At 43.2% G+C, this 19,678-nt stretch overlaps 1 protein-coding gene and 1 long non-coding RNA gene across 3 annotated transcripts in view; one reads left to right on the forward strand and one right to left on the reverse strand.

Moving 5' to 3' along the window:
* The window catches only part of LOC137538753 (uncharacterized), a 29,852-nt gene extending 23,593 nt beyond the window's left edge, over positions 1-6,259 (forward strand). For both annotated transcript variants that reach the window (XR_011024880.1, XR_011024879.1), the window contains exon 3: positions 6,096-6,259. This is a non-coding gene — a long non-coding RNA (uncharacterized lncRNA). The remainder of the gene's footprint in view (positions 1-6,095) is intronic.
* The window catches only part of LOC137538751 (solute carrier family 22 member 6-A-like), a 115,630-nt gene that overhangs the window by 33,625 nt on the left and 62,327 nt on the right, over positions 1-19,678 (reverse strand). Inside the window, exons 5-7 of the mRNA XM_068261064.1 lie at positions 10,786-10,954; positions 6,053-6,176; positions 2,343-2,458 (exon numbers count right to left, since the gene is read on the reverse strand). Of these exons, the coding sequence (XP_068117165.1) occupies positions 2,343-2,458; positions 6,053-6,176; positions 10,786-10,954 (409 nt within the window). The remainder of the gene's footprint in view (positions 1-2,342; positions 2,459-6,052; positions 6,177-10,785; positions 10,955-19,678) is intronic.

Genomic DNA, 19,678 nt, shown 5'->3' on the forward strand with positions numbered 1-19,678 from the left:
TGAAAATGGCCATTACCCCATAACAGCTTTCTGGTCAGCACACAGTTAAACTGTAACATCGCCCACTTGAGCCATAGGGAAACATGGACACATCAGTTCTCCTCTCAGCTGTAACTGACAGTAACTGATATATAACTGACAGCAACTGATATATTTCAGTTCTGACAAAATGTTGTCAGAATTGGAAGGGATCGTTGTCAGAAGAAAATGGTGTGCTTCTGAGAGGATATGATGGCAAGGTAACTATGTAATGTTCATTTGAAGTTACCTCATGTGTTTATTTTAAATATTTTTACTCAGTACAGGTTCTCTTTAAACTTTGAAAAATGACAGTTTAAAAAACATTTTTCTTTGCATTTTTAAAATCGAGTTTCTCAAAAACTACTTCTTGTGACTTATACCCACAATTCTCCTTAACATATGTAGCATTTTTGGTAGCAAAAGCATGTATGAGGGCTTTGCTATTAACCTCTAAAGTCGGCAAAAAATTATGCGAAATTTCGCGAATATTACACGAAAAATTACGCAAAATTTTGAAATACTACTATTACATTCGAAATTAATTATGATTTTCTCTGAAATTTCACATTACGATTATGATGTGTACCGTATTTTTCGCCGTATAAGACGCACTTTTTCTCCCCCAAAAATAGGGAGAAAAAGTCCTTGCGTCTTATACGGCAAAGGCAGGGAATCCCTGACTTACGAACGCCCGTCGATACGAACCGCCGACCCGCCGCCATGGCGAGGATTCCCTGCCTTTCAGTGCCTGCTTGGGTGCCTTCCTCCCTCCCTTCCGCCCGCTCGAGTTTTCTTATCCCACGAGTGTCAATAGCGGCAACTTACCTTTCACATGCTCCCGCGCCGATCCCACATAATTGCGCGGCCCCCCGCTAGCATGCGCTCCCTCCCCCTTGCGGATCTGGCCCCCCCGGGTGTGTGAAGTAGCGGCAGCTTACCTCCACGATGCGCCCACGATGACTGGAGACATCCCTCTCCCCGGCACTTCGCGCTCTAGTGACTGGCTTGAACTGTGCGTCATCAGTTCAAGCCAGTCACTAGAGCGCGAAGTGCCGGGGAGAGGGATGTCTCCAGTCATCGCGGGCGCATCGTGGAGGTAAGCTGCCGCTACTTCACACACCCGGGGGGGCCAGATCCGCAAGGGGGAGGGAGCGCATGCTAGCGGGGGCAGCGCAATTATGTGGGATCGGCGCGGGAGCATGTGAAAGGTAAGTTGCCGCTATTGACACTCGGGGACGGACGGGGGGATCAGAAAACTCGGGTGGGAGGGAGGGAGGAAGGCAGGGGGCCACAGGAGGACACATGGGGGGACAGAGGCGATATGAGGGGCAAGTGGAGACACATTGGGGGCCACAGGAGGACATGGGGGGCACAGAGGCGACATGAGGGGCAAATGAGGACACATTAAGGGCCACAGGAGGACATATGGGGGGCACAGAGGTGACATGAGGGGCAAATGAGGACACATTGGGGGCCACAGGAGGACATATGGAGGGCACAGAAGCACACATGAGGGGGCACATAAGGACACACAGGACACATGGGGGGGCACATGAGGGGCACAGGAGGACACATGAAGGGCACATGGGGGGCACAGGAGGACACATGGGGGCACAGGAGGACATATGGAGGGCACAGAAGCACACATGAGGGGGCACAGAAGGACACATGGGGGGCACATGAGGACACACAGGACACATGGGGGGCACAGGAGGACATATGGGGGGCACAGGAGGACACATGGGGGCACAGGAGGACACACAGAAGGACACATGGGGATATGGAAAGCACAGGAGCACACATGAGGACACACAGGAGGACATGTACAAGACGCTCCTGGAATATGGACGCACCAGGTTTAGTATTTCTTTCCCTTGGTTTTTGCCCTCCAAACTTGGGTGCGTCTTATATTCCGGAGCGTCTTATACGGCGGAAAATACGGTAATTGCAAATTTCGAAGCGAAATTTTGCATATGCGAAATTTCAGCCCACCACTATGGCCCCCTACCAGAAATGTACAGTCCATGTTCCTACGGGCTTATATACAATAATGCTCATTTGACATTCACAATGCGGCATAGATGCTTTCATATTTAACATAAAAGCAAAGCCAGGTACACAGTGGCGTAGCAATAGGGGGTGCAGAGGTTGCGACCGCATCGGGGCCCTTGGGCCAAAGGGCCCCTCCCTCAACTGCAGTATTAGCTATTTATTGGTCCTGCGCTGGTAATAATCACTTCTATAGATGCTTTGAATAGTAGTAACCATTAATAGACAGATACGAATAGATAGTTATTACATGAATCTGACCATATCCTTACCACACAAAGCTCACAGCAAAGGATATTTTGCGCACAGCTCTGGTTCGAACCAGATCAAACACTGTATATGATGTATTGCCACAGGCGAGCTCCTTCATCATATCCACTTTCAGTGTCTACAGAGAGAGAGAGAGAAACATGTAAGAGAAAAATATGAAAAAGAAAAAGCCAACAACATTTATAGTACATATAGGTAGTACTGCCTCTGCACTGATGTTATTGAAGTCAGTAGTGTAGCAATAGGGGGTGCATATTGATAATGATCATCTCTGTATGTGTTTTGAATAGTGTAGTCTGTGCTGGTTCATTTTCCTCCATTAACACGCTTCTATCACACTGTGGCTTTCCATGAAAGACAGGTTATGTGTAGAGGGCTACTGACCAGGGGCCTAGTGCAAAATTCACACTGGAGTGCATGGCTCCATAGCTACACCACTGGGTACATTTGTTTGTTTGCCCCAGCACATTGTGTAAGTAATAAGAGTTACCAGAGCCCAGTATGAGCAGGGCTGGATTTGTACTTTTTACCGCCCAAGGCCAATTATACCGTCTGTATGGTTGTTATCTCCGTGTGCCCCAATGAGAATTCTACTTACATCATTGGATGTCACAGACAATAACTATTACAGTAATACTGTATATTACAGTAGTTATATTTTCCTTAAGAACTTTTACGTTATGTTTGCCATCTCATTAATGATGGACCCAATGTGCCACCATGTGAGTTAAGTTGAAGTGTACCTGCAGAATAGAGCTTTCAGGTCTTGCAGGGATGACACAAGTACAGGACTGAGATTTCAAAGGTTAAAGCTGTCCTTGTAGATAGGGATGGCTGCATGGAACAGCTTTACTGTCCCTCACTGAGCCGCCCCTAAATTTCTGGTGCCCTAGGCCATGGCCTATGTGGCCTTGCCAGAAATCCGGCCCTGAGTATGAGCCAGGTTTCGGCACGTTGCTCCAACCCTTGCTGAACAAAACCTCAGCCTTTCTACACAGCTCTGTCCAAGGCCATTTTCTGCATGGGGCAGAGCTACACGATGGAACCTGGCTCTGGTAAGTCTTATTAACGGTGGATTATAACTTTTCTTAATTAGCATACCTAATATGTATTATAATACCTAATATGAATTTTTTTTTATTTCTCCAGAGGTATGCTTTAAAATTAATCCCCCATTCATTAATTAAGAGTTACCAGAGCCCAGTATGAGCAGGGCTGGATTTGTACTTTTTACCGCCCAAGGCCAATTATACCGTCTGTATGGTTGTTATCTCCGTGTGCCCCAATGAGAATTCTACTTACATCATTGGATGTCACAGACAATAACTATTACAGTAATACTGTATATTACAGTAGTTATATTTTCCTTAAGAACTTTTACGTTATGTTTGCCATCTCATTAATGATGGACCCATTGTGCCACCATGTGAGTTAGGCTGAAGTGTACCTGCAGAATAGAGCTTTCAGGTCTTGCAGGGATGACACAAGTACAGGACTGAGATTTCAAAGGTTAAAGCTGTCCTTGTAGATAGGGATGGCTGCATGGAACAGCTTTACTGTCCCTCACTGAGCCGCCCCTAAATTTCTGGTGCCCTAGGCCATGGCCTATGTGGCCTTGCCAGAAATCCGGCCCTGAGTATGAGCCAGGTTTCGGCACGTTGCTCCAACCCTTGCTGAACAAAACCTCAGCCTTTCTACACAGCTCTGTCCAAGGCCATTTTCTGCATGGGGCAGAGCTACACGATGGAACCTGGCTCTGGTAAGTCTTATTAACGGTGGATTATAACTTTTCTTAATTAGCATACCTAATATGTATTATAATACCTAATATGTTTTTTTTTTTTATTTCTCCAGAGGTATGCTTTAAAATTAATCCCCCATTCATTAATTCATTTTCTGTACCTTTCTGCCAGATGCAGTGCTATAAAACCTATTTATTTTTTCCTGATTAATTTTTATTGATTATTTTTTAAAAAGCTTGTTGTGATACTGCTCCCTGCTGGTCATACTGCTTGCACATTGGGAGGGTGGGAGAATATCCTTCCCTCTCATTGCAAAAGCTGGTGGTGGTGGTGGCGAATGTGGGGATAGCAACAGTGGAGTACAGCTACTGTGTAGCTGAACACTGGGTAGCAGTAGGTGTTAGTGTTAGACATAGGCATTGGTTAGAATAATGTTACGCGTAAGTAGAAAGTAGGTAAGTGTTAGGCATAGTTAGGGGAAGGTTAGTGTGGGTATAGGATGGCAGAATATCGGTAACACTACCAATTTTCTGCTATGGATAACAGGTGATAGTGAAATATGCTAGTAGCAGCAGAGTATTGTCCTGTGTTAGTCATCAGTAAAAGCAAGACATTTTGAATAAGGATGATACCATTTATTGGCTAACCTAAAAAAAAAGAAGAGTGAGCTTTCCACTATTCCACCTTCATCAGACGCGAATCCTGTATGCTGAAAAGTTGTTAAAGCAAACAGCTATAATGTATTAACATCAAAAGGGGAGACATGGATGTTTTTTGGAACCCTAAATACATGTCATTATGATGCCTTAATTGTCACAAGACATCCAGATAGTGTCTTGGGAGGATGTTAGCTGATTCATGACAAATGGATAAGACCCTTTGTTTACTCAATCTTCACATAACTGAGACTCAGCCTGGCACAGAGGCATCATAAATTCCAAATTCAAGAGTTAGCTACAAGCAAAATGGATGCAGTTTGCCAAGGTTGAAAAAGTTTTATGACATTTAATATCATCATCAACCTCATACCAATTTAATAAATTGGTATCTTTGTTTAATATTTTATCTACACATTTGAACCAATGTATACATTTTGTCTCTGTTATTCATCTCTCTTTCTGTAAAGTCAAACCACCCTCCAGGGCAGTAACCTTAATTGTCATTTAAACTGTGTCCACGGCAATTAATCAAATTGCTTGTTTTTTACAATATTTATTTATAGATTATGTAGTCGTTGTTTGCTCATTGTAAAATCTTTCCTCTCCCTGATTTGCACTCTGAGATTAATCACTGGTGATGACATCTTGTTCTGCCAGGTGATCTGTACAGAACGTTCATTGACTGAGCGTCTATGCACAGAGGGAGGTTTGCTTGGCAGTTGGAAAACGCTGTTATTTCCCACAATGCAACAAGGTTCACAAACAAAAAACTGTCAGGACCATGGTCATATCACACTGTTGGAGAAGTTTCAACCACAATATCAGCCACACAGACCTCCTTTATGATCTATTAGAGAAAAGGTAAAGATTTCCTGTGGGAGAGGGGGTATCAGCTAGTAGTTGTTGGGAAAAAGTTCAATCTTGGGTTAAAGTTTTTCTTAACAATATTTGCAGAAGGCATTCTACAGTCAGCTACTGAACTATATCAGTATAATATGGCTGCACATTTTCACAGCTCTAGCTTGTAGCAGACAAAGACATTTGCTAGACTTTGTGCAAGGGGGTACTTGCAAGAATAATAGAAAATGTGTTCAGAAACACAACATGCAAATATTGTGTATCTTTACTGATTAAATTAGTTGTAAGTATGCCACCAAATACATTTTATGCAACTTCATTTTCTAATATCAGATCTTCTGGTCATCACTGAGACTTTGCCCTGAAAATAATGGATAGATGAGGAGGGCCACTTTCTAGAGCTGCGTTTTATAGGTTTGACCTCTTAGAATTAATTCTTGGTGAGTTAGATACCTCCAAAGTTATTTCATCTGCCTCTTTCTTCTTCCCATTATAGGTGGCTACCCTCTTCATCTCATGTACCGCTCTGGTGGGATTGCCAGAGAGAACAAGCCAGCGAGCTGATTCAGGAAACCACCTATGTAGGAAATGTGTACAATCTGTTACTTTCCATATACTGTTGACATGGCATTGCTATTTGTTATATCATATTCTGTTATAGAGAGGTGGAATAAATGCTGATGTTTGAACCTACCTCTTCATTCGGCACTTCTTCCCCCCAGAAAAAAAACACAACTGATTTGTTCAAATGTATTTATTTATTTATTTTTTATACGTGCATCTTAGGTTTTGGAATCTAGCACACACACACAGGGTGGGAAATCTTGAGTGTTACATGATACGATTTTAAATTGCAGACCTACAGGTTTAGGTAGAGAAGTGTTGTGTGCTGTTTTCCTCATTCAAATGTCCTGACCTTAGCTATTTGTTATGAAAAAAAAGATCACAAGAACAAGATTATCTCTTAAAAGAGCTGTTGAGGGGTGCTTTTTTAGCAATAAGAATCAGCAAGGAGCAAGCTAAGAAGCCTACAAGAGCCTAACTAAGCTTTCCCTATAGGTCTCTGCACAGCAGCTCTCCCTTCTCTAATTACTGCAGGCACACAAGTAAGTCCAATGCTTGACGCTGCCTGCCTTTTATAAGGGGGGTGGAGCTCCAGGAGGGAGTTTAGCCTGATTGGCTACAATGTGCCTGCTGACTGTGATGTAGAGGGTCAAAGTTGACCCTAATGGTACCTTATGGGGGCAAACCGAACTTCCGGAAAAGTTTGCGGTTCTCTGCGAATGCGAACCACGGAAGTTCGCCGGAATCTGTTAACCGGCGAACCGTTTGGGCCATCTCTATTAACAAGTATGCACGGACTGGTATATTACACAGCGTGCAGTCACACAGGTACTGTGAACAATTATGCAATGACTAGTATTACAAATTTGCAGCTGTCACACACACAGGTACCATGAACAGGTGAAGTGACTGGTGGTAACACTGCGTGCGCTCACGTAGGTAGGTAGGTGCACTGAACAGGTGGGTATGCAGTGATTGGAATTACCAATTTGCAGCTGTCACACACAGGTACCATGAACAGGTGCAGTGACTGGTGGTATATAACACTGCATGCGCTCACGTAGGTAGGTAGGTGCACTGAACAGGTGGGTATGCAGTGATTGGTATTACAAATGTGCAGCTGTCACACACACAGGTACCGTGAACAGGTGCAGCGACTGGTGGTATATAACACTGCGTGCGCTCACATAGGCAGGTAGGTGCACTGAACAGGTGGGTATGCAGTGATTGGTATTACAAATGTGCAGCTGTCACACACAGGTAGTCACTGAATGTGCTGGGCCTGGCAGTGGCACAGTAGGAATTACCAAGGGGCCAAGGTCCAGCAGCTGCGACTGACTGACAGGGCTGTATATGCAACACAAGTGACTGTGGGACACACACAAAAACATAATAGATCACAAGAACAACATTAGCTGTTGAGGATGAGGAGTGCTTTTTAGCAATAAGTATCAGCAAGAAGGAGCAACCTAACAAGCCCAACACAAGAGCCTAACTAAGCTTTCCCTATGTCAGCAGGTTCTCTCCCTTCTCTAATTACTGCAGCCAGCCACACGAGTGAGTGAAAAGGCTGACGCTGCCTGTGTTTTAAAAGGGGGGGGGGGGTTCAGGAGGGAGTGTAGCCTGATTGGCTACCCTGTGTCTGCTGACTGTGATGTAGAGGGTCAAAGTTGACGCTAATGATGCAGTATAGGGGGCGGGTCGAACTCGCATATAGTTTGCGGTTCACAGCGAACGCGAACCACCGAAGTTCGCGTGAATAAGTTAGCGGTCGAGCCGTTCGAACCGTTGTGTAACTGACAAAAAGTACTTAACCACTTCAGGACTGTGGTTATTGGAAAACTATGTTGTATTAGGGAACGTTAGTTTCTGGCACGACAGATTTTCATAGCAGCGGTCCCAATGTTAATTTGGCACTGCTGCTCACCAGGGTTTGAGTGGAGGGGGTCCAGGGATAGCGGTATTTCTGAAATGACAATCTTTAAGTTCCCATTGGATGTTGCTACACAAGCCTCTCCTCTTCATTTATCTGCCAGTGCCAGCTCCTGTCTGCTCTGCTTCCCTGCATGTCCATGGCCATAGCCTGCCACATTCCCAGGGAACAAATTATGACTGAAGTTCAGGGGTCGAGTGGGGCGTGAACGCGGGTGGACGACGTCCTCTTGCTTTTTTCAGAGGGTGGACGCCGTCCACCCTGGCATGTGTGGAGGGGAGCAGTTAAGTGGAAGGAGAGTAGTGGGTAGCGGTGGAGAAGGGTTTCCTCACCTTGGGGCTCTCCATCCCTTGCTCTCCCCTTCAGAACTAAAATGTGCGAGTGGCTGGCAGCGGGCGGAACTTACCTCTTCCTCGATCCAAGCGCCGGGTAAGATCTGCGTGCCGCTGCTCTGGTCTAGACCAGACCAGACTAGCGGCAGTGGAGTGCTCCCTCTCGCGCCGGAACGAGGAAGAGGTAAGTCCCGCCCGCTGCCAACCACCCGCACATTTTAGTTGTGGAGGGGAGAGCGAGGGATGGAGAGCCCCAAGGTGAGGGAAGGAGGGGGGAGATGTCCCCCCTTCTCCACCGCTGCCCATTACTCTCCTTCCACTGCGCTGCTCCCCTCCTGCTGGGGGGAGACCTGACTACCTATTGTGGGGACATATACCCCTGACTACATATACTGGGACATATACCCCTGACTACATATAGTGGTGACATATACCTATGCCTACATATACTGGGCACATATACCCCTGGCTACATATACTGGGCACCTATGCCCCTGCCTACATATACTGGGCACCTGTGCCCCTGGCTACATATACTGGGCACCTATACCTCTGGCTACATATACTGGGCACCTATACCTCTGGCTACATATACTGGGCACCTATACCTCTGGCTACATATACTAGGGACTACTATACCCCTGACTACATATACTGGGCACCTATGCCCCTGGCTACATATACTGGGCACCTATACCTCTGGCTACATATACTGGGCACCTATACCCCTGGCTACATATACTGGGCACCTATACCTCTGGCTACATATACTGGGCACCTATACCAGTGGCTACATATATTGGGCACCTATACCTCTGGCTACATATACTAGGGACTACTATACCCATGACTACATATACTAGGCACCTATACCCCTGGCTACATATACTGGGAACCTATACCTCTGGCTACATACACTGGGGACTACTATACTCCTGGCTACTTATACTGGGGACACCTATAGACCTGGCTACTTATGCTGGGGGTACTTATTTTGGGGGAACTGCTGTCAGATTATCTGCATTGTTGTAGAACCGTTGTTAACAGACTAAGTGTATTTTGGGGAACAGCTGCCAGATTATGCTTGGAAAAACAAAGAGAAATCGAGAGCCCGATATGGTGTAGTATTGTTAAGTTGGTTGTGGTTAAAAGCAAAATATTTTAGATATACTCACAAACATGGGTTACCCATAGGCAACCACTTCAAGTGCAGGTGGGGTGTATTAGAACCTGACCCCACTCAGGTTTTTAAGATGTCGCTCTCTGTAGATAGGAAACGGGGTAGCACCCCTCCACCGAGGGTGGACTCAAGATTTCAGCAAGGCTTGGTGTACAGAGGCTCCAGAGTAGAATAAAAACGTTTAAAAACTGTCTAAAAGAGGGGGATGTTCAGGTGGACTTACCTCCCTCAAAAATATAAAACTCAATTGAGTCACAATATATCAATACAAAAATATTTATTGAACTCCACTTAGTGCAACGCGTTTCGCAGGTGTGGTCCTGCTTCATCAGGCAAACAGGAGTATAACTCAATGGGTCTAGATGCAGAAGTGAGCGCCTCTGTGACACATTGCACTAAGTGGAGTTCAATAAACATTTTTGTATTGATATATTGTGACTCAATTGAGTTTTATATTTTTGAGGGAGGTAAGTCCACCTGAACATCCCCCTCTTTTAGACGGTTTTTAAAAGTTTTTATTCTACTCTGGCGCCTCTGTACACCAAGCCTTGCTAAAAGCTGCCAGATTATGTGTATGTTACGGGAACGGCTGCTGCCAGATTACGTGTATTTTGGGGAACTGCTGCCAGATTGTGTATGTTTGGGGGACCACTGCTGCCAGATTACATGTATTTTGGGTGTTATGTGTATTTTGGGTGATCCGCTGCCAGGTTTCACGTATTTTGGTGAACTGCTTCCAGATTATGTGTATGTTGGGGGAACTGCTGCTGCCACATTGTCTATTTTGGGGGAACCACTGCCATATTACCTGTATTTTGGGGGAACTTCTATCAGATTATGTGTCTTTTTGGTGAAATGCTGTTGGATTACATCTATTTTTGGGGGATACACTACGGCAGAGCTCAAACTTCCCCGCCAGACCTTTTACATCACTGCTAAGGTCACGTATATTTGGCCCCACCCATGACCACGCCCACGTTATGCTTGACCACTCCCATTTTTGGGGGGGTGAGTCCACTCACCTCTTTTCCCAGGACTAGACTGCTGCTGAAGTTATATTGCGAAGAACATCATGTTAACTGCATTTTTTACATTAGGGGTACAAAAAGGAATTAGGGTAAGATAAAATTGAAAATGTTTTGCAATTAAATCAACATGGCACTTGATTTTTACTTACCAGGAATAAAGGAAGTAAATAAAAAATGGTAAGGACACACAAAGTTGCAGCCAGCGCCAGTCTCTGATGCCATACGCAACACCTGCCAAGATGAGCTGTCCAACTGTATATGAATATCCAGCCAATGTGCCAGCGATTGTGCGAACTTTAGTTGGAACCCATTCCACAACTATAATGAAAAAGTACCATATGTACAACATGTAAAAATAGTTTATATTTGTATTTATTTGTATATAGTTTATATTTTATATTATACTACCGACCAGGGGAAAGAGACAGACTTTAAATCCAAGTTCATGCATATATATATATCATTAAATATTCATATAGCACTGACATCTTCTGCAGCCACAGCGTCAGTCAGAGCTTACAATCTAATCTCTTCCATAGCCATATGTCCATTGTAGCCTAGGGGGAAGCCAATTAACTTATCTGTATTTTTGGGGGATCTGAGAGGAAACCCACACAGACAGAGAGAGAACATACAAACTTCTTGCAGATAGTGTCCTGGCTGTAAGTCGAACCAAGGACCCAGCACTGCAAAGAGAGAGTGCTAACCACTATGTCACTATGCTGGCCGATGCAAATATAGTATATTGTATAGATTTATAGGATTATATATACATATGAACAATATATTGTGACAATCCAGCCCCGCGATCCCGTCGAGATCTGCTCCCGTTAGCGTACGCAGGAAGTACGGGCACAAACGGACACCGAAGACCGGTTGCTGGATCGTCAGAGGGTGTAAGAAAAGGTGACAGAGCGTGCCAATCCCGTCTAATCTGCTCCCGTTAGCATACGCAGGAAGTATATAGATAGGCCTATTGAATTCCAACCCCAGTTGATGCATAATATTTTATATCCATTTAACAAAATATTACTTAAATATGTTGTGCACAAAATGTTTTGCAATAAAAAAAATGCAGTTTTTGCAAAATAGAAAAAGAATTATGTCCTGCACATGAATCCTCTGAAAATACCAGCTGCCTACTAGCACCCCCTCTCACAGCCAGTCTGAGGCTATGTCTCATGATACATTTAGAAAAAGCTACTCACACTGCCAAAAAGTTCCAGCACCAGGGAGTCCACACCTGAATCCACCAAAGGTGTTGGAGTATATAGCAAGAGGCAGGGCCGGATTTACAATAAAGCAATGTAGGCATCTGCCTACAGGCTCCTGATGATGGAAAGGCAGCTCACTCCCTTCCACAAATGCCTCCATTCCTGTCTTACCTATACAGAGTCCCAAGCGGAGTGCAAATGAGAGGTTACTCACCAAGGTCTCGGCATTCCACTAACCAGACCTCCCTTCAGCCTGGGGCACCTCTAGCTACCTAATACTTGGTGGCACCTCTAGCGTCTTAATACTGAGGGTACCTCTGGCTACCTAATAATAAGGGGCGCCTGTAGTTACCTATGACAGGCAAGAAAACTAAGGGAGATGTGACAGCTGGGCCAGCCAGCACACTTGCGGCGCAGTTTGGTGGGGGTTTGTAGGTTCATGGAGGGCAAAGTCTAGGGTGCCAGGACATCTGTGCCTATAGGCTTCTGTGATGTAAATCTGGGCCTGGCAATAGAAAAAAGGATGATGGGCTCGCTACCTGGATTTAAAGGACAACTGAAGTGAGAAGAATATGGAGGCTGCCATATTTATTTCCTTTTAAACAACACCAGTTGCCTGGCAGCCCTGTTGATCTATTTGGCTGCGGGAGTGCCTGAATAACACCAGAAACAAGCATGTAGATCTGACAACAATGTCAGAAACACCTGATCTGCTGCTAACACCTGATTAGCTTGTTCAGGCTAAAACTGCTTGTTTGTGGCTAAAAGTATTAGAAACAGAGGATCAGCAGGATAGTGTAATGATCTGCGGGCGATTTCCAGTCAGCGCACACCACGTGCGCTTAAGCAGAAGGAAATCGCCACAGTCACAGAAGCAAAGTACCCAGTATAGATTTGTAGAGGAGAATTCCAACCAGCAGATGGAGCTGTGGAGTACAGAGGAATAATTTCTCTGTACAGCCACAGATACCAGATGAAATTGCATGATTAAGCAAGACTGGCAACAAAGTAACAACTCAGAAGAAAGCAAAAACAGAGACAGACAATATGAATGTCTACCAATCTAGTCGCCACCCCGCGACGGTAAACATATCACATCAGAGCAGACGAGAGAGAGAAAACTAATCGCAAGAGAGGCGATTGCTATCAGAAACACAAGACTGAGCAAAGACAGAGCATGAACTGAGTAAGCAAATAACCACAATCTGAACGCCAAGAAAAATAACAAATGAACTAGATAAACGCGGTCACCGCACGATATGCGCAACAGTGACAAGCGCGTTAACAGCACGGCCACCGCACGTTAAGCGCAACAGTGACAAAACGTACCAACCCTGACTAACAGATGAACACAGAGAATGAAGGCAACAGATAACGCGAACGCTTGCTAATCGGTTTCCTCACACCAGACAACAGCAAGCATTCGTTCCAGACAAGACAGACTGAAGGAGTAACCAGTAGCAACCGCAGCTAAGGTTATACTCCAAGATTCAGACAAGGAAGATCCACCGCCTCTAATGCTAGGGCGAATGCGATCTAGGAACAGGACAGAACGATTCACTGTCAGCCACTGCTAGCGACAGTACAATCGCACGGACAAGACAAGACAGAATAGGCAGTACAATTATACACAAACCTGACTGCACTAAATAGGAGTGCAAGGAGCACTCCCCAAGAATTAACTACACTAGAATATTAGCAACAAAGATGCTGAGGCTCTAAAGTTAGTCTCCCTAATCAGGAACTATGTCGAGCCAGGAATTCTGGGAGGAAGTGACATTTATACTGGAAACCTTCAAAGGAAGCAGACAAGTAGATTGCAAGATAAGTGGATGCAAATCAGTCAGCCTTGCAAACTGACAGAAAGGCCTCTTTTCCCTGGACTGAACTATGCAAGCTGCATAGGAAACAAAACTGTCCAGGGAATCAAGGCCAGCAGAGCGGATTCTGACAGATAGCCAGGCAGCTGGTATTGCTTACAAGGAAATAAATATGGCAGCCCCATATCCCACTCATTACAGTTGTCCTTTAAGTGATTATAGCTGCCTTTATTATAGTTATAAAAACCCTCTACGTTTCATCCAACATGATAACCCACAAGTCAGTAGGGAGACATGGCTTCAACTGACAGAGCAATCACGCCTGTAAATTTAGGTTTACATCAAGGCCAAGTTACATATTTTTTAAATGGCCTGCAGCTTAGGAAAGCCATGTCAAACACAATAACTTTCATATCTTCCTGCATCTGATATATTTAGTTTAGTTGTGCTTTGCTTCACAATGCAACAATAGATATGTCCTCCCAGAATATCACCACTTTAAAGTGGCACTTGCAGAAAGTGCCATGAGTGTGCAATGAACATGTTGGGAAGCTCAGCCCCTTCAATTTAGTAATCAAACTTTTTTACAGAGATGCTGTATGATTTAGTGAGAGGAATGTTGAGGCAGCAGTGATAGCAGTGCCACAACCAGTACTTTGAGGGCAGAGTAAATATCCAGGACACATCTTCCATCATACTATAGTTCTCCCATCTCCAATTAGGATCCACCACTTGTATTGATTGAAACTGCAAACCATTCAAAACACAATCGTGATTCCTGAAGTCACATTCTATCTCTAAATCCATTGCCTCTCTGAAGCTTTTGTTACCCAAAATAATTGTAACTACAATATTACTTAAATTAAAGATTAAACCTGGCAGATCTGGCTGTAAAATATGACAATATTTCATTACACCGTTTTTTGTTTTTTTTTAATAAAAAGATTAGTGTACAAAGTTGAAATTGAAAGAAAGGTTCCTGGCTACTTCACCATGTACAAAGCTAGAAATAAAAAGAAGTCATACAAATTATTCCAAACATTTCATATACAAATCCCATATACAGTGTTATGTGATCAGCAGCATAATTGTTATTGTGCCTGTTAAAGCAGAATATAACCCTGCATTTCAACTTTGCTCTAAAACATTATTTACAGTATATTATATGCAACCAGCATTTTTTTTTACTAGACCAGCATTGGAAGGGTTACACAGAGATTTAAAGTTCCTGGAGATTTCTGCAGATGCATCCGAAGCTGACATAGATACATTTTGTTTACATAAATGTATCTAAGTGTTGAATGTGACTCACTCTCTCTGACTGAGAAGGAGCTGGAGGACAGCCAAAGAGTGTGTAACATTTCTCAATAGATACATTTAACTAAATAGAAATGTAACAATCTGAACTTCTGCATATCTCTCCACGGAACTTTAAACCTCTGTGTTTAACTCTTGCAATGCTGGTCTAGTAAAAAAAAAATGCTTTTTGCATATAATATGCTGTAAATAATGTTTTACAGCAAAGTTGAAATGCAGGGTTATATTCCGCTTTAATGACTGGATTGCTACACATGTTTAAAGAGAATCTGTACTGTAAAATTCTTACAATAAAAAGCATTCCATTCTATTCATTATGTTCTCCTGGGCCCCTCTGTGCTGTTTCTGCCACTCCCTGCTGCAATCCTGGCTTGTAATTGTCATTTTTTGCAGTGTTTACAAACAAAAGACATAGCAAGTGATAGGCTGAGAGTAGCTCAGTGTGTGAGTCATACAGAGTGTGCAGGGGGCCTGGAGAGGGTGTGTATAGCTTATATCCAATCACAAGCAGCACAGCACATTCCAGCCTGACTGCCTGAGCCCGACAAACCCGACAGAGGAGAAAAGATTAGATCATATAACAGAGATAACTGCCACTGTGCAACTAGGAAAGGCTGCAGTAAGACAGAGCACATTAGAACAGCTATAGGAACTTATAGGATAGAAGAAATAAGGCTCAAAATTTTGTTACAGAGTCTCTTTCATTAAAAATGATCTCAGAAACATTCACAGTTTAGAATTTTTATGGCAGATGGGGAAATGCTATTCCTTAAATAAGCTCAACTAGCAGCCATGCATCCCATGCAAACATCAATCAGAGGGTAGGAAACTCAAACTCCCATCAGCCTTAAAAAAATAGTTCTCACACCACTTTTTATCTTGTAAAACAGGTAAGATATGGCCTCTGTCCTTTATGCAGATAAACACAGTATACAGCATCTCATACGAAGGTGTCTATATACTGGCATAAGAAGGTGTGTATATACTGGGATAAGTTACATTTTAAGGACCCAATTCCAGATATAACGGGCTGCTTCTGCATCTTTGAGAATTCCTCTGAATCTTTGGCAGATCATAATAAACTGGGATGAGGCTGCATACATAACCAGAATACCTTTCTAATTGGATTCCATTTCCTTCACCTTACAATAATTTACATAATTCATTGTAAGATTGGTTAGTGGGATCAATGCTTAAATGATATATGCATCTGTATGCCCCATTTTTTCAAAGTCTTCCTGTGCTAATTCATCACATCCTGTACCACTAGCCCACCCACTTAAACGAACAATGCATCTATCATTATCTTTCCAAATGATAAAGATTTAATAGCTTTTCATTCTACAGTAGATAAATTAGAATATTTAAAAGTCTTCAAAGATCATGCAATACCCTGATTTTAAATCTGCTCCTATATTTACTGCATTTCTGAATGGGGAAAAAATGAGATCTATTTTTTAATTAGCTTTGTTTATATTCATAACCTGCTCAACTATATCATTTGTTAACTTTTGATAAAAAATGTTTTCAAAGAGTAACTGTTAGGCATAAAATACACAATAATGTCTCTATTGCAGGCTGATATATTAGTAGAAAGAAAAGTTTAAAATCATTCTTACTCTTTTTTCATGTAGATTTTCTCTCCCCATGCCCCCAGGCTCTAAGATGGTACGCAGACGCAAAAGAGAAGTGACAGGCATGCTGAATCAGCTTGATTGGCTGAAGCCTCTGTGACTCACTTCTCTCCTCTTTGATTGGCCGCCTTGGTCTCTCCTTCTCTCTGTCTCTCGCAGCCGCTGTTAGAGTGCAGGGAGGGGGGCCAGAGGCTATCTCCTGTCACTGTCCTCTGCCCCCTCCTCCAGTGGCATGTCCGCGCCCCCCCCCCCTCTGCACTTCTGCCGCCCACCACCACCGCATTTCCCTCTACCCCGCACTGAACTTTGAGAAAGGATAAAGGCGGTGCACACAGACTCACCGAATAATGGTTCCAGGCGCTGCAGTATCCTTCTATACTCTATGCAGTAGCGCCGGTGGTAGTGCAGAGAATAGATGGGAACGGCAGCGTTTGGATCCATTAGTAGGTGAGTCTGTGGCTGCTGAATTTATTCCTCCCTTCTGTGCACAGAATCAGTGCGGGGAGCAGGCAGGGAGGTGCGGGGGGGTGGAGGATCTAGCCGGAGGACACAAGATGGCCCCTGCCAGCAACAGGAGTCTTCTAATTTTACAATACAAAAATAACAGAAATTCAAAATGTGGACACTACAATACATCTGTTATGTTATGTAAGTAGAGCAAGTATTTATCTACTTACATATGTGTTTTTTGGGGAGGCATTTTATAGCTAATAGTTTCTCTTTAAGCATAACTCATACATTTCTTAGTTCTTAAAAATGTGTCAGATTTATTGAAATTAGTTGTAAAGCAACATTTCAGGAAGTTATTAGTAAAGAAATACTTATTGGCCTACATTTTCTGAACAAGCAGATTCCATCTTATAGTCATCCACCATCTTTCTACTTGTGCTCAGAGCGGCCACATCCATTTCTGTCAGGACCACCCCGAGTGGAGTCGGGTTTATTGTCTCCGCCTTTGTGAGGAGTATTTCGGATTTCCTTTCTTCATGCTTTTCCTATCTAACATGCTACACTATTTGGGCTCCCGTTTTTCTCTCCTGTACCTTTTTGCCTAGGGTGCTGCAACACCCCTCCAACTTTGTCATTGTTCAACACCCTTTCTGGTAAGAAATTTGCTGAAAAACAGACCAGCACCTCTGGAGCATGTTCTTCAAGCTCCTGCCAGTGGTCTATCTTAGATACTTAGTAATTCATGGCTGCTCTTGCCTATTATCAAGTTGCTGGTATCCAAATTAGAGCCAACATACTCATTGACCATTATGGACATGTCTTGTCTGTGAGTGTTACCTGGAATTATGTGATATGCAGAAACAAAAAAGTATAACACAGGGAAAACAGGAGCCCAGTCTGGTGTAAGATTTCGTTATAAAGTTAGTGTAAGTAGTCAAAGAAACGGTAGGCATACTCGTCTGGTTGCCCAACCTGCAAGTAGTATAATCGCATGCGAGGAAGTACTTTCTCCAATTGGCCTTTCATGTACAGGTGTGGTTGCTTCTCTAAAAGAAAAATCATAACATGTAAAATTTCTGAACCTCATACGGGGTGGAAACACATGTAGCTAGTGACTGGAAGCTCCCAATAAAAGTATTAAAAACTCAAAACTGCTTAAAAGGAAGGTAACTATAAGTTTACCTTCAATGATGAAAATGTTCATAGTTTAGACAGTTTTATTAATAAGGGCAAAAACAAGATGTATTGTGGCCTGAAGGCACTCTGAGATAGATACACTTTTGGACAAGGCTTATTTACCTTACGGAATGGCTTCAGGCCACAAAACACATCGTTTTTGACCTTAATAATAAAAATGTTTATACTTTGAACGTTGTCATCATTAACGGTAAGCTTATAGTTAACTTTCTTTTAAGTAGTTTTTAGTTTTTTATACTTTAATTGGGCGTTGCCTAGAATTAGACTGGCCCTCTGTTTTCTGCAGAAAATCACATATCTTCTGCAGTTTATGTTGCTACTTTTAATAATTGTTGCCAAGAGTACCAGAGCTGGGGTGGGTAGCAAAGGCATTACTGCATAATAACTTCCAAACTTCAACAATTATAGAGTATGTCAATGGCAACAGATCTCACCCCTTTCAGTTGTGGTAGCTTTCCACTGTCTTGCCAGATGTTCTCCATGTAGATCCCGAAAAAGTCAGGCAATGTGGCAAAAAGAAGGAAAGACGTGCACCATCTTAAAGCTTCGCAATTTATTTCCAATCCATCAATATGCAAGTACATTCAGTACAACCAGATGATATGGCTACCCATGGCTGAATCGCTGATACCCCAAGGCTGGTAAAAAAGGGGTCACAAGGGGGAGTCGCAAAGCAGGGGTTTGCCCGGATTCCATGTGACCAAGCACCCTAGATGTGAAACGGCCATCATGTATGGTCCTCTCTGCCTCTGCATCTTGAGGTATTGGCGAGTCAACCCCCCATTCCTTTAGATTGTAAGCTCGCAAGGGCAGGGCTCTCTCACCCTTGTGTCTTGGATTTTGTTGTTTATTTCATAGCTCACACTCTGTTATACATTTTATTCATCAAGTTGCATCTGTCATTGTAACCACCATTTCTGCATTTTGTACCAGTGTTCATATTTGATGTATATCATTGTCTGTATCATTATGTACCCCTTGTTTGTTTTCCTACTTTGTACAGTGCCACGTAATATGTTGACGCTTTATAAATTAAAAATAATAATTGGAAATAAATCACTGAAGCTGTAAGTGTGGTGCAAGTCTCTCCTTATTTTTGCCACAAAGGCTTTACTGCCACCACTGATAATAAGCAACTTAGAAGTTCCTCCAATGGTTGTTGCAATTTTATTTCCCTCTCACATGGTTTGACGCATTTAGTCATTCTGGCCTTCTAGTGTGCCTCTAACAGAGTGACCTGAGGTCTTTGACAAGGTCTTCTCCAGAGATTATTTAGGCCTCTGATCAGTGTCAGAATGCCTTTGACGTAATCGTCTTAAAAACAAAAATATGAAAAACAAAATTGTTTGATTTTAGGTGTTTTAATATCTGTATTATTTTAATTGGAACCTTCCAGGGGTGATTGTGATC

Source organism: Hyperolius riggenbachi, chromosome 11 (assembly GCF_040937935.1).
Source record: "Hyperolius riggenbachi isolate aHypRig1 chromosome 11, aHypRig1.pri, whole genome shotgun sequence".
Taxonomy (NCBI): Eukaryota; Metazoa; Chordata; class Amphibia; order Anura; family Hyperoliidae; genus Hyperolius; species Hyperolius riggenbachi.